This window comes from Pyxicephalus adspersus, chromosome 7, assembly GCF_032062135.1.
Source record: "Pyxicephalus adspersus chromosome 7, UCB_Pads_2.0, whole genome shotgun sequence".
Classification (NCBI taxonomy): domain Eukaryota; kingdom Metazoa; phylum Chordata; class Amphibia; order Anura; family Pyxicephalidae; genus Pyxicephalus; species Pyxicephalus adspersus.
In genome coordinates, this window is record NC_092864.1 from 54124906 (window position 1) to 54138639 (window position 13734).

Here is a 13734-nt window from a genome sequence, read left to right on the forward strand (position 1 = left end):
AATGGTAGCACATTGCTAGTACTTAAGTGTACATTATCCCTGTTGTGTGTCCTGCAGAGGCTGTTTATCAGAACGCCTCTCGCAGCCGACAGGCGCCAACTGACGCTTCTCTTGCTGTGGCAGGAGCAAGTAAATGTGAGAATAAAAATAAAAAAGAGGCAGGGAACAAATAAAAAAAAAAAAAAATATCTGAGTTAAATAGGCCTATGCATGTCAGAGAGGCTTAAAGTGGAGTAATGCAGGCTCAACTATACCAGTGTCTAAATTTGGGCTTCATGGTTCTGACTTTTTTATATTTATTTTAAAGGAAATTTTATGTAAAGCGATAACAAGCCTGTTTCCTTGCTGTCTCTGGCAATGCATTAGGTCATGCTAAAATATCCCATTTATAAGCAAAAGGCTGCCAATGTGCCACAATGGATACAAAGGACCAAATTTTTTGTTTGCGCAGGGCAAACATGATATTACAATGGAAATATAATGTGCAGTACTTTGCGGTGCATAGCTTGGTATAGTACAGTGCGTTGGGGTGCAGTTCACTGCAGTGCACTGCACATACAACTGGTGAGTTGCTGTTTTTTTACTTTGCGATGTAACATTGTAAGTTTAGAGACGTTTCTTAAACAATGAATGTCTTCTGCATAACAGACAGGAAATTGGCATTTTTTGACAGAGAGTTTAGAAATGTCTTCCTATGCTTTTTTCCCAGTGTAGGTTTCCTTTTGAACCATGTGCACCTCTAAAGACTGTGCTTTTCTTAAACTTCACTGGCAATTGATTGCCTTTATACCTTCCTAAATGTATTTCTGTTCCATGCCTTTACCTTCATATTACTGTTCATGCTCAGCAGTAAAAGTAAAACGTTGTAACTACCCACAGGCACATTAAGGAATGTTAAGTTATCAGCCTCCTGACAACCCTTATTTACCAAACATACAAACCAATTTAATGCAGACTAGACTCTAGTTATAGTACACCTATGATGTTACACCCTGGACAAATGTCCCAGTTTCAAGAACAGGAGGTTTATGTTATGTACAGTAGACTGGTTATGTACAATAAGACTAGTTATACAAGAATGAAATTGGATTCCACTGGTTCGCCTAATGTGTCTTTGTGAAGGACATGGAAATTCCTTAGAGGGCAGGACCTGAATCATGTTTCTACACTATATGTGTATGCCATGAAAATTAGTAAGTGTAAATTAACATCATTCATCATAGATGAGAGAATTACAAATATTTACATCACATCATAATACCTGTACATGGCCACCATTATCATTCTCCTAGCACAACCAGACTAAATCTTCTGTACTTCCTATTGACTTTCAGTTTGAAAACTGCTTTTATCAATCATACAGAGAACAACATTAAACAAACCTATTGGAATAAATTAGAATATGCCATTTTGTAATTTTCGAGATTGGTGGGTAGTTCACCCTTCTGTTTAATACAGAGTTACCAATTATAGTTATCTATACAACTTATGTTATACGTTTTATTTAGTTCAGTTAGAGCTGATGGCTTTGTCATATTTTACCTGTGTATCACGTAGCAATACTTCATGCCTAGTAGAATAAATGTAGTCTGTTAAAAAAAAAATTGTCTTATTATAACACTTTGCATTATGTTTTATATAGCACTGAAATGTTATACATCTCTTTACAAAGCTGGTCTTAAAAAAAGACTGAATTTCAGTTGGATCTCACCTAGGCTACTTCCATTGTAAACACAGATTTGTATTTTTAAGACCTCATTTGTGATGACATGTTGCCTAAACATTTACATGTAATCCCGTAAAATAAATAAAAAAAAGAGATTTCCAAGAGAACCCTATAAAGTTTTGTCTGTTTAGGCTTGATGATTCGGACTCCACAATTTCGGTAACCGTCCTTTTTTCTATTAGGTAAACACACAGAGTTGAAACCTCTGTGCAGCTCCTGTACTTTGCAGCAGATATCCTAATATTCTATGTATCATCTTCTATCTTCATTGCAGGAAATGTGACAACTAGTACGTCGGTTACCCAGATGGCCAGTGGTCCTAGCGGCATTAGCCTAGGTTCTTTCAGTCGCTTAGATGGGATGCATCAGCGGTCATACTCTGTGTCCAGTGCTGATCAATGGAGTGAAAGTGCTGTCTTAGCAAACTCTGCCATCAGCAGTGGTAAGTACAAGCTAGTGAGCAGGCTAATACTTATGTAATTCTGTAACCTACTGTAAGTAAGACCAAGAGAATTGAATATTTATACCTTAGAAAGATATTTTATTCCTAAATCATTGTTCTGCAACAAGTATTCAGCTTAGAAGTTCGGACACATTTAGACATACATTTACAGCATGGTTAAGGTCATAAAAAAAACAAACAAAAATAAGTAATACCTTATTTTTACCGTGAATTCACGTGATAATTTTTGTATAATTTGTTTCAATAGACTGAAATCAAACCATCAAATGTGTTTATACATAAAGTACGGGTAAAATCCTAGTCATTTTTTTTTTAACATGGTTATTTATGATATGTTAGCATCATAAGGCAAATAATATTGGTTAAATTAGCTGTCCATAACCAGAAGAGTCTTGCTATTTTGACCGGCTTTTATTCCCCTAATGCATGGTCTCTTTGGTGGAGTTTTTATCATGTGTTGCACATTGTGAGTGTAGTGCAGCATATATATAATTTGATCCTTACTGGATACATTAAAAAATTTCTTTACTACACTGTAAAAGAAATACTCTTTTTCCACTTTTTTACATCTCAGTTGATCTCTGCCACTTCAACTACAAGCATCCTCTCTGGTGTAATCTGCATATTGTTGCTCTGAACTAGCCTAATAATGTCTGTGCAGTGTTTCAGAATGGCGGCTAGTACTATCGGCAGGGCTGCATGTAACAGAGTAATGGTGCTAAAGTCAACCTATAACAGTGATCTTTAATTTAGGATCATCAGGGAATATTTTATTAAAAAATGAGTTAAATTTATTTTGATGTTTTAGTACTTAGGTTTATTAGTATAAATAATGATTTTTTTTTTCCTCCTGAAAAACATGTATAACATTTTAAGATAGCACTGTGCTCCAGGAACAAACCTTATACACGTGAGTCAATAACCACTGTTGCTTTGAGTCAGTGCTGCGTATTAGGACATTTAAATCTAATGCTAAGAAAGGTTTACAGGAAAATGAAAATATCTTTCTGTGGTATATACAGGACCCAGTACATACAGACCAGGCCACTCAACTGGCAATGATATTCAGATGTTGGTCTAGTAATCTGTTTCTGTCAGTCTGGTCAATACTTACCATCCTCATAACCTTTATAGAGTCTAGATTATACTAGCTCTGTTATAAATGACTACATTTTCCAAAAGCCTTTGTTTAACTTCCACTCATTAATCTTGGCTAAAACCTCATAAACTTTTCTCCCTACTTCACATTGTCCATTTTATTTTAGGAAAAGGTTTAGAACCTTGTTCAGGTGACAACTGAGATGCTTTCCTATGTGTATTTTACTTTTTAAACAATACCAACTATCCTCATTGGGACACAGGAAGCAAAAAATGTTTGGCTTTACCATTCCTTACTTTGTCTAAAACTGGAAAAAAATAGGCTTTAGATATACCTTGAATACTTAATCCTCTCTAAACTGGCCTAAATCTAATATAAGCCGGTGTATCTCCTATATTACAAGCCACGACAATAATGTCATGTACATCAAAGCTGTCCAATGCCGTGTTTTGGCCAATGTGTGTGTCTTGCAGTGAACACATTTCACACTTTGAAAGAAACTGCTAGACAGTTGCCTTTCAGAAACCATTCCATATTGGCCATTGTGGCTAAAAACTTCAAGCAGCACCTATATTTACTAATAATGTACTAAATTTGAAGTGGTTCCAATAGATAGGCTCCTATGATCTGTGCTCAATGACTATTTTTGATTAGGTTAAGTAAACTTTACATTTATTCCAATCGTACTTATTTACTTTGTAGATAGGCTGCCATTTGGTCCAGGTCCAGCCCTGATTATAGGTATTCATTCAAGCAGAATATACAGCAGTGTGACTAACTAAAAAAGAAACTGCCATAGATTCTATTCAAGACACAGAATGACAGATGTTACAGAGATGATTATAGCTTTACATATTGTATGTATGAATAATTTGCCCTCTTCTGCTATTATTCCCTTTAAATATCTGGCATTGAGGTTGTTAGTAGAAGGTAGCGACATTCAGTTGTAATTTGCAAAGCTAGTCTGGTTCCGGAGCAAAGATTTATTCGGGAATTCAGGTGATGCAGACAGCAGAGGTAGGAACGTGGCCGTAACCCCATTGAAGTGACTGTCGGGGACGAGGCTTTAAGCTTTTTCCAAGAGAAAGGCACTAGAAAGGGAAAGATTCCTCCGAGTGACAATCTTGTGACGGGGGAAACGGAACAGAGGGAAAGCGAGAAGAGAGATGTCTTCAGAGGCGCAAGAAATAATAACAAGGATTCGTGCAGCCAAAAAAAGACAGCCATACGTTCAAGGGAGGGGGGAGGGTTTGAAGATGTCTCCTGTGAGAGACGCTATTTGTGAGCATTGTCACAGAGGAACAATACAGTCTGCAGAGAGCCCAGAAAACGGCTGTATGTGTTTTTATTCATCTAGATCAGGAACCTTTAAAGGAACGGTAACCTTCTCTCCTGTTAATTCCACAGCAGTGAGCACAGAAAAGAATTTGGGGGCTCTTTATTGGGGCTCTATATGGGGGGAATACCTCCTTGTGCAGAATTCAGATAGTAAAAGCATGTCCATGTAGAATTCTAAATCATAGATTTCAAGGTGACATTGTAGTTAGTCAAACATACCTTGCCTAGTAAACTTGAAGGTAAGAGCTCCACATATAATTACAGTTAGTTAAAGCTCCCCGCCCCACCGGAAACTTACCCCCACTAAACTTAACTCTCCCACCTGATAATCTTCTAAATTAAGTATGTGTCTAAATTGGCAGTTAACATGCCTTATTAAAAGGTGTGCAAGGCCTTACAGTTTGTTATGTAAAAACGAAGGCACAACATGAAGAAAAAGTCTATTGTGTGCTAGTATTCTGTAAGGAAGGACATCACTTTCTATGTGAAAACCGTGGTCTCTCTACAGAGGTCCGACACCCCTCTGCTAAATTAAACCTATAGCTTCTAAAGAGAGGCCATTTCCTCCACACAGAGGCTCTTCGCTGCAGCATGCTGGCAAGTGACAAATTTTATTAGGCCGAAGCCAAGGCTTTTTTTGAAGAACATGACCTGTAAGACTTTGAACTCTTTTTGACGCACTTGTATTTAGCTAGTTTAAACTCATTAAAGTTCGGATTAATTAATTTTTCTGGCCCTTCTATAATGTGATGACATTCTAGAGTCCAAAAATGTATGGTTAAAAATATGCTTAAGCTTTGATTGTGGACTGACCTCATTGTGACAAATATGGGGATAAAGCAATTGTTTTGTCACTCAATGACAGAGTAATTGTTTTACCTAATCAAGGTGAGAGATGTAAGTCATACATTAGTAAGTGCTTTGTAGGTTTGTATCAAGTGATCAATAGTTGACCAGACCAGAGAAACATTTGTTGGCTTTTCAGTTTTGTGTTGTGGAAGTCCCTGATATTACAAATACAAGTAAGTATGTGACCTGCATTGTAAGACTGGCAGCTTGCGGACTTGCAGCTTTGTAGGACATCTGCTTAAGTGGGTCTATGATCTGTCTCTGATGACTGCTAAAACCTCAATGTTAACCCCTCTACTGCAGATTTAAAGTCTACTGCAGTCTAAAGTAAACCAGCAAGCAGTTAACTGCACCAGCGTAAAAAACTCATCAGGAACATGACAAAAGGGAAATGAGGAATAATCAGGTACTTGGCAATGCGAGAAAAATGATAAATGCTTCTGATATTCCCTTGTAATAAAACTTTTTTTCCCCCCCAAAGACCCCCCCTCCCCTGACACCCTTCCCTCCTCCTTCAGACTGTGAATTCACTGTCTCGGCCCCCCCACTTTCTGGCTCATCGTTTTATACTTTTAGGTTTTTTATTTCCTATTTTTGTCATTTACTTCAAACAAGAAATATCCTTTTAATTTAAACTTTCTCTCTTCCCTTTTATTTAAAGGTTCCGAATTTAAAAGCGCTGTGTTAATGTGCGTGTGATATCAGCGGGGCTGTAGACACAAGTTTTTCTCTCTTGTTTCGTCTTGTTCTTCTCTATCTTTGGGATTTAAATGTTCTTCTTGCTAGTGAATATGCTGCTTATTGTCCCTGCTTTTTGTCCAAGACAAAATAACACACATTGGGTCTTCATTTTATTTTCTGATTTCAATGCTCTCTTCCCCCCTCCTAGCCTTCAATTAACGGCATGCATGGGGGGCAGAGTAAAAGGATCTTATTTTTTTAAGCAGCCTATGTTTCCCTGTGGCTCCTGCCTTTGAAAGCCGCTCTGAACGTTTCCTAATTAGATAAATTACTTTATGTGAAGGACCACAAAACAGGAGGTGCTGGTAAAGGGAAAGAATGTCAAAGTGAGGTCTGGGAGGGGTATCGGGGGGAGGAGGAAGGAGTTAAGAGGGTCTGATGTCAGCTTCTTCCCGCTTTTTGCCGGCTGTGTGGTATCTGCTACCTGACTTGTAAAATTAGCTGTCTTGTACGATTTGTCTGTGAAGCAGTGAAGCTCTCAACCAACTCCAGGCATTGAAATGATTCTTAAGTGTAATAACCCCTTAACTACCAAAGCACCTGCAACCTGTGGGCAGGCAGAGGTCCCTTGAACATTGTGAAAGATGATTCAGAGAGCATATACCTTATATTATTGGCACAATAAGTGCTCTGTCTGTCCCCATGGTCACCTGGAGGGAATCTAAACTAGCCTCTCTTAGGTTTCTCACAGGGTGGTAGAGACTTTTGTCAAAGGGCATCCAATACCAAGCAACAAAGGGGAACATAGTGGACATTGTAGTGTTCAGTGTCTGTGGAAGGTAAACGCTGAATTAGGAGAAAAGTGTGAAGTAAAATACCTGGGATAACAGCAAGCAAGTAACAAATTGCTATATACTTGGCATGGCTTACTGCATCTGCAAAATACAAACTCTTTTTATAATCACAGAATAAAGTTTTAAATAATATGCATTTTTGCCTATTTATTCAAAGGCTATAGGCTAATGTGGTATAGCTGCTGTTTCTTTTATATAAATCGGCACTGATCCTTTTGTATAAAGTTCCCAAAGTCATTTTTAAATTTTAAACAAACAAAAAAAAAAAATATGACAATTATCTCATGTGCATAAGCAACTTTATGCAAGCCATTGTCATACTATCTGACTAAATGTATCCATTTCATGCAAACAGTTTTCTTTCTCATGCCTCTGTCTCGCTTTAGTCACAATAAAACAACAGAACATAAATGCAGATTGTGAGAAATGTCTGTGAATTCCAGAGTAAAATGGGTAGGTAATTGGGGCAACAGTGAAGAATTTTCAACCCAAAAATGTAACTGGTTGGTGTCAGAGGCCCCTAGGACTTTTGGAAATTTTCTTTTTTTTAAATTTTAAGTTGTTTCAGTACAACTTGGAAAAAAAAATCCTCTTAAAGAAGAGTGGAAGAAAAGGTGTTAAAGATGCGTACACCACATCTGTCCATGAGACATCTAAATAACTCCTGCAGGTTTCAATGTGTCTTCCTTTCCATCATAGGAGAGGCATTTGGTTGTCTTTTCCTTAACTTGGTGATTTCAGTATTAATGGCCACATAGATATGATTCATCAGGACTTGACTGACAACTGATGTGTGCTTACACATGCTTTAAGGTCCAGTGTGTGATTTTTTTTTGTTTTTATTAATAAATCACGATGTTAGAACTTCCTTTTTTATTTCTTGTCTCACTTCTTGTCTTATTTGTCACGAGGACAGTAAGTGATGAGAAATTCATGGGGAAAAGTTAGGAATTCTTTTCCAACAGAAGCATTTTTTTTGAGTAGAGTAGGTCTGTCAGTTGCTAAAAGCTCAGTTAGATTTAAGCAAGTTTCTTACAGGGCTTCTGGCCAGGACTGCCATTTATTGTGACAATATTTTGTGCTGTTTGTCCAGCCATGAATGGGACAATATTTATCGGATTTGACCTTTCTATGTTTTTGAAAAACTGTTTCATGTTAATGATCACAAGTGATGTGGACTGCTGTTCAGCTTCAATCAGTTACACAAAATGAATGTTAAGAACAAAATTTCAGCCAGTTTTCAGTTGTCCTGCCAGTCAGGCATAAGATGGTTGTAACCATATTGGTGCACTTGCAGCAATAACAGAGCTAGGTACTGTGTTTTTTTTTTTGTGTTTGATTTTCAGGACATGCTTTCGTGGGTCACCCACACTTCTCTGGTCCAAGCAGCGCATTAAATCAGATTAAAAGCAAAATGGTCTTGCTTGGCCAGAGGACGCTTATAAGTGGTTAAAAGCAGTGTTCCTGGAGATTTAAATTGTAAGTCATTTCATAATTGGGTTATTTGCCAACATGGAATAGAAAACAGCATTCGGTATTTGTGGACTGCCAGGACATGTGGTAATCTGTCATCGGAGATAAGTTACCACATCTCCAACTTTCGCTGAAACTAAATGATTGTACAATAAGTTATGTGTGTCCTTGAGAACAGGCCAGTGACGGCAGCGAGGGGTCATTTCCCTGCTGATATTTATGAGCATTTTATTTTATTCTCGCTCATCACAAAAACGGAGCTGTCTGAAGCTGCTGCCCACAGGAGAGGGGTATATTTTGGTAGAGGGTGGGACACATTCTTACAGTGGCAGTAAAACAGGACCGAGGGTGTGAAGTGATCTCCATAAAAAAAAATAAAAAAAAAATTTCTCTCTCCATCGGGACTGTTAATACTCGGGCTGTCTGTATGTGATGTAATCGACTCTCTCAGTGTTTTATATTGTCAGCTTCTTCCTATTCTTCTGTTTTGGTCTCTCATTGTTTTATGAACACGCTGTTTCATTCTTCTGCTGTCCATATTGTGTCTTCTCTTGTTAAAGAATCAGGCTGACCCTGCAGTCTGTTTTATCACTATTGTAAGGACTTAAAGAATAGATGCATCTTTATGTACATTAAATGTATGTCTGTCATGTGTACATGTGTTTTAAAGAGACACTGATGTTAGCATTCGTGGATCCTGACAACAGTGTCTTTTCAAAGGAAATCTTATAGAGAGACAAATAGGCTGTCTTGCTGAGCTTTTCTAAAAAATTGTCACGTTACCTGGTTGCCATGCAAATCTTTAGTACCTTGAACCAGCACAAACAAGCAGTTCAGGTGTTGTAATTTGATTTTAATGGTAAAGTAAGTGACAACTTTAAAGAACCAGCAATAAGAGCTTCGAGATATTTATCCATTTGGCTTTCTCCCAAAAGCTGGTAGAAAAGAATATAAATAAAAATATATTTAAGCTTTTCAGGGCAGGGTTGTCTCCTCCTCCTGTGTCACTGTCTGTAACTGTCTGTCATTTTCAACCTCTTTGATGTACAGTGCTGCGTAATATGTTGGCACTATATAAATCCTTTTTGATAATCACATACACACACACGAGAAAATAAGAGAAGTTCATTGTTATGTTTTACTTACTCTTTAAAGCTTAACTCCAGGGAAGGAAAAACATTTTATCATTACAGGGGATCCCTTACCCAGCTACAAGAGCCAAGTGTTGTTTTTGTCTAAAGAATGATAAAATGACCAGATAAAATAATTTTATTTTTCGTTCTCTGCTGCCCAAAACCTTGGAGTGTTGATGAGCGGGTTGATATTAGAACTGCAATTGGCCTGGCAGTAAAATTATACTTGGAGGTCTTTCTTGTGAAGCAGATTATGTCTCTGAGGGTGAAGAATTAGGAAAGTAAATCTCCTTTTTTAATATCCCCTAGGAAAAACAATCACTTAACCCCTGTAGTGGGGAAAGGGGCCCAATGAAAGAATAAAGGTTTTCCCTTATTATATATAATAAGGGAAAAGGAACATAATATAATATTATATTTCCCGTATTGTACAGTAATGTTCTCACTGGTGTGGTGCTCTTGTTTTCTTTTTTTTTTGTCATAATAGCAGTGTTGTTTTGATCTTGCTATTCCTGTGTTCTAATTGCAGACACTGGGCTGGGTGACTCAGTGTGTTCCAGTCCCAGCATCTCTAGTACTACAAGTCCCAAAATGGATCCACCACCATCGCCACATGCTAACCGTAAGAAACACCGTCGGAAGAAAAGTACGAGCAACTTTAAAGCTGATGGACTCTCCAGCACAGCTGAAGGTGAGACCTTCCCACCTCTAATGTGTATCATAGTGTCTGAGTTAATGTCATTCATTCTGCAGGTAAAGGGACTGCATTTTACTCTTGTTTTGAATCTGGTGAGGTGTTACCTGAAGCTCTGCAAACACCCTTCTCTGCCCATCTTGCAGTTTGTCCCTAGTGCTCCCTAAATGCATTAAAAAAACTTTGGATGCGTTTATGTTGCACTTCCTTTTACTTCTGTTGAGGATTTTGGCAGGCTTTGGGAGTTGCCAACATCTGCCATACATTGCAGTACAGATACAATGTAACACAATAAAGTTACCCTGCAAATTTTACAGGTTTACCACACAGGTTGCTCCCCATGTAAAATAAAGGCACTGACTTTGCAAAGCGTTTAGAGAACTTTAATAATGTGACACCTGTTCTATGCCCGTTTGAGGCTTAAATCAACATAGTGTGTGTAGTGATTGTATCTTTATGTTCTTCTAAAGGATTTGTTATGTCCTCCCATGTAGCAGTGATATGAGATATCTCCATGCTTTCTAAAACTGGAGCAAAAGTGGAACCTACCAGTTTTCATCGTAAGGTCTCATTCACACCACAAACCTTGGCTGAACTGTATTCATCAACACATCCAAAATGCAAGGGAATAATAAAAATGCTTATAGATGGTGTCAGTGTACCCTGGCAAAAAAAGAAATCGCGCAAAACATTACAGTTTATTGTAGTGTGATGCAGCCAGGTTGCTTGTTCCTTTTTTCCACTGTAGTCTCACTTTTATAGCCTAATTCCTAATTTTCAAAATCTTATTATAAAATACATCTCATGTTTTGACATTAAAAAAAATGCAGTTAGAACTTTTCCATGGTAACATATGCACATACTAATGGACCGGATGTAGATGGGCATTCAGTGTGTTCATGCCCCTCTTGCCAGTCTTTGAACTAAGCAGACTTCTAGTTCTCTGCAGCAGTTTCAAGTCATTAAACCCTATGGCCAACACACTCCTTGGGCCTGATTTATTAAAGCCCTCCAAGACTGGAGAAGGTGGATAATCTGTGTGATCTGGTCCAGGGTTGAAATCATTTGCTATTTAATAGCAAATAATTTTAAAAAAATCCAGTCCAGGTTTGCCGGATCACCCATGTTCTCCCATGATAGTCCATCTTTAATGACTTTAATATATTAGGCCGATTGTGTACATACAGGGCTCAAAACAGAAGCTGATAACAAATGTTGAGGACACTTTCTGCCCACAACCATTTTGGAACATAAACCGATATTCTGATTGACTCGTGTTGTACAGGTGTGCATTTACACACTATAACGTCAGTGTTATTCATCAGCCTATTTCATTAGATAATTCATCAATCTTTTTTCATACTTTGTATAAATGTATCCTACACCAAACTGATTAAATTTATACAGTACAGTTGAATGTATTTATAGAACTTCCATATATGTTTCCTGTCCATTTCATGAATGGTTTATAGTCATGTGCATTTTCAAATCCTAGATCTATGTTTGTTATTACATGAAGGCATTAGGAAATCCATGGTGAAATCTCATTCGGCAGGATGCATTCCATATTCTCTCTAGATCATATATTCTGTTGTGAATGTACATTTACTTTGGCCAAATGGGACAAGGCTACCCATGGGCAGTAGCCAATCATAACTAGACTTGGTGAGGTTTGAAATATGTATTTAGTATATAGCACAGGGATTTACAGGCAATGCAAAGTTGGCTTTGTGCTGGATTATGTGTACAATATTGAGTAGATCTCTAACACCTGTGGGGTTTATATTCGCGTTACTATTAAATAGATTTACAAAAATATACTAGCCCAGCACACAGAGCTTAATATTGTAGTGGTTCCTATCATCATTTATAGTAACATTTAGCACAGTTTTGCTCTCAGGTACATATTCCTCTCCAAACATGATTGTTGAGTACAAAACCAAGTCTCTCCTAGAATCCGTTTTTTTAAGCAGATACTCTATGCAACATTGGCTGTTGAATTCCTATAAGTTCCTCGTAAATGCTCCTGTTTATCTTTCCTGGCACCCTTCCTGTTCCAGACACAAATTCTGTAGAAGATTTGGTGCATCACTGATCACAGTTACTTATTAAACTTGGAGAGCTCTAATTAACCCTTTTGAAATATGATCTTAGCTAAAGTTCTGTTGGGTGACCATAGGATGTGCAGGGTCTTATGTTCTTAACTTTCTGCACCTGGACATCCTGTGTGGTCATTCTGTGCACCTGTATGGGAGCGTACACTTTCCCCCTTAATTACATATGAGCAGAGAGATCACAGCAATAGTAGTATGATACTCATTGATTTCTCTGTGCGCACCGAGGGACAAACGTGAACTCTACCAAAACGATATATGTAATTAGATTATACAGAATACTGATAATGGAATTCGAGAATGTCAGCTTCATTTTTAAGGGCCAAATCGGTTTCAGTTTTAATACAAATGATATAAACAAAATGAATGAACCGGTGACTGGAACATCTGTGTGAAAAAGAAAAATCTTAAAATGGACAGTTTTTCAATCCTTTTTTAAGCAGTTGCACTCCCCTGGTGTATCTGTATCATACACAAAGGGGTCTTACATCTATTGTACACCAACCAGCATGTCTATCTGAATTATACCTAGAGCACAGTCTCTGTGTATTATGCAGAGGACATTGTGTTCTTTTAGTTTTTAAAGATCAATCAAGATGCATCTGTATTATACTCAGAAGGTTTTTGTGTCTCTACTGCATACAAAGGACAGTGTGAGTATTTTGAAGGTGTACTTTACCATAGGCAAGAATTACCAAGTGCGTTTATTGTGTTAAGTTCCATGTTTATATGTTCCTGCCATGTTGTCTGCCATTATTTCAGTTTTATGCAACGTGAAAAGTACTGCATTTCATCAATTGAAATAAAGATGGCGTGATGCATGTTCTGATTCCCCAAACAGCTACTTCACATGAAAGCAGCATCTGATTAATGAATATAATTCTATATGGCATCTGAAACCTGGGCAAAACCCAACTAAAGCTGAACCACTGAATACACAGTGGAAGTGCATATATGACAAATGTTTTACCTGACCAAAGATTTTTTTATTTTGTTTACCTAATGTTATGATCTAAGTACAAGAAAGCTAGTTTTTTGCACTGCATTTAAGCAATACATTCTGGTCCAAGGGCCCACCCTGAACAGTGCAAGAGCAACGACACAATGATGAAATTATTTCTTTTTTCCCCCTTTATAAGGCTCATCCACAATGTGATTGACAGCATTGTGCAAAACACAATTGGTTCAGAGTGCTACTCCCTTATGTAAATGGGATAAATGTTCTTTTTTTCCATCTGCAAGATACTTAGCTTACCTTTTACTACTCTCTCATCTGTTTATTTTTCTTTGTTTCACAAATGTTTTGTTTC

At 37.6% G+C, this 13734-nt stretch overlaps 1 protein-coding gene across 5 annotated transcripts in view; it reads left to right on the forward strand.

Moving 5' to 3' along the window:
• Positions 1 to 13734, forward strand: part of AGAP1 (ArfGAP with GTPase domain, ankyrin repeat and PH domain 1) — a 232650-nt gene that overhangs the window by 180766 nt on the left and 38150 nt on the right. For all 5 annotated transcript variants that reach the window (XM_072418502.1, XM_072418504.1, XM_072418503.1 and 2 more), the window contains 2 exons: positions 2001 to 2168; positions 10146 to 10307. In XM_072418502.1, the coding sequence (XP_072274603.1) occupies positions 2001 to 2168; positions 10146 to 10307 (330 nt within the window). The remainder of the gene's footprint in view (positions 1 to 2000; positions 2169 to 10145; positions 10308 to 13734) is intronic.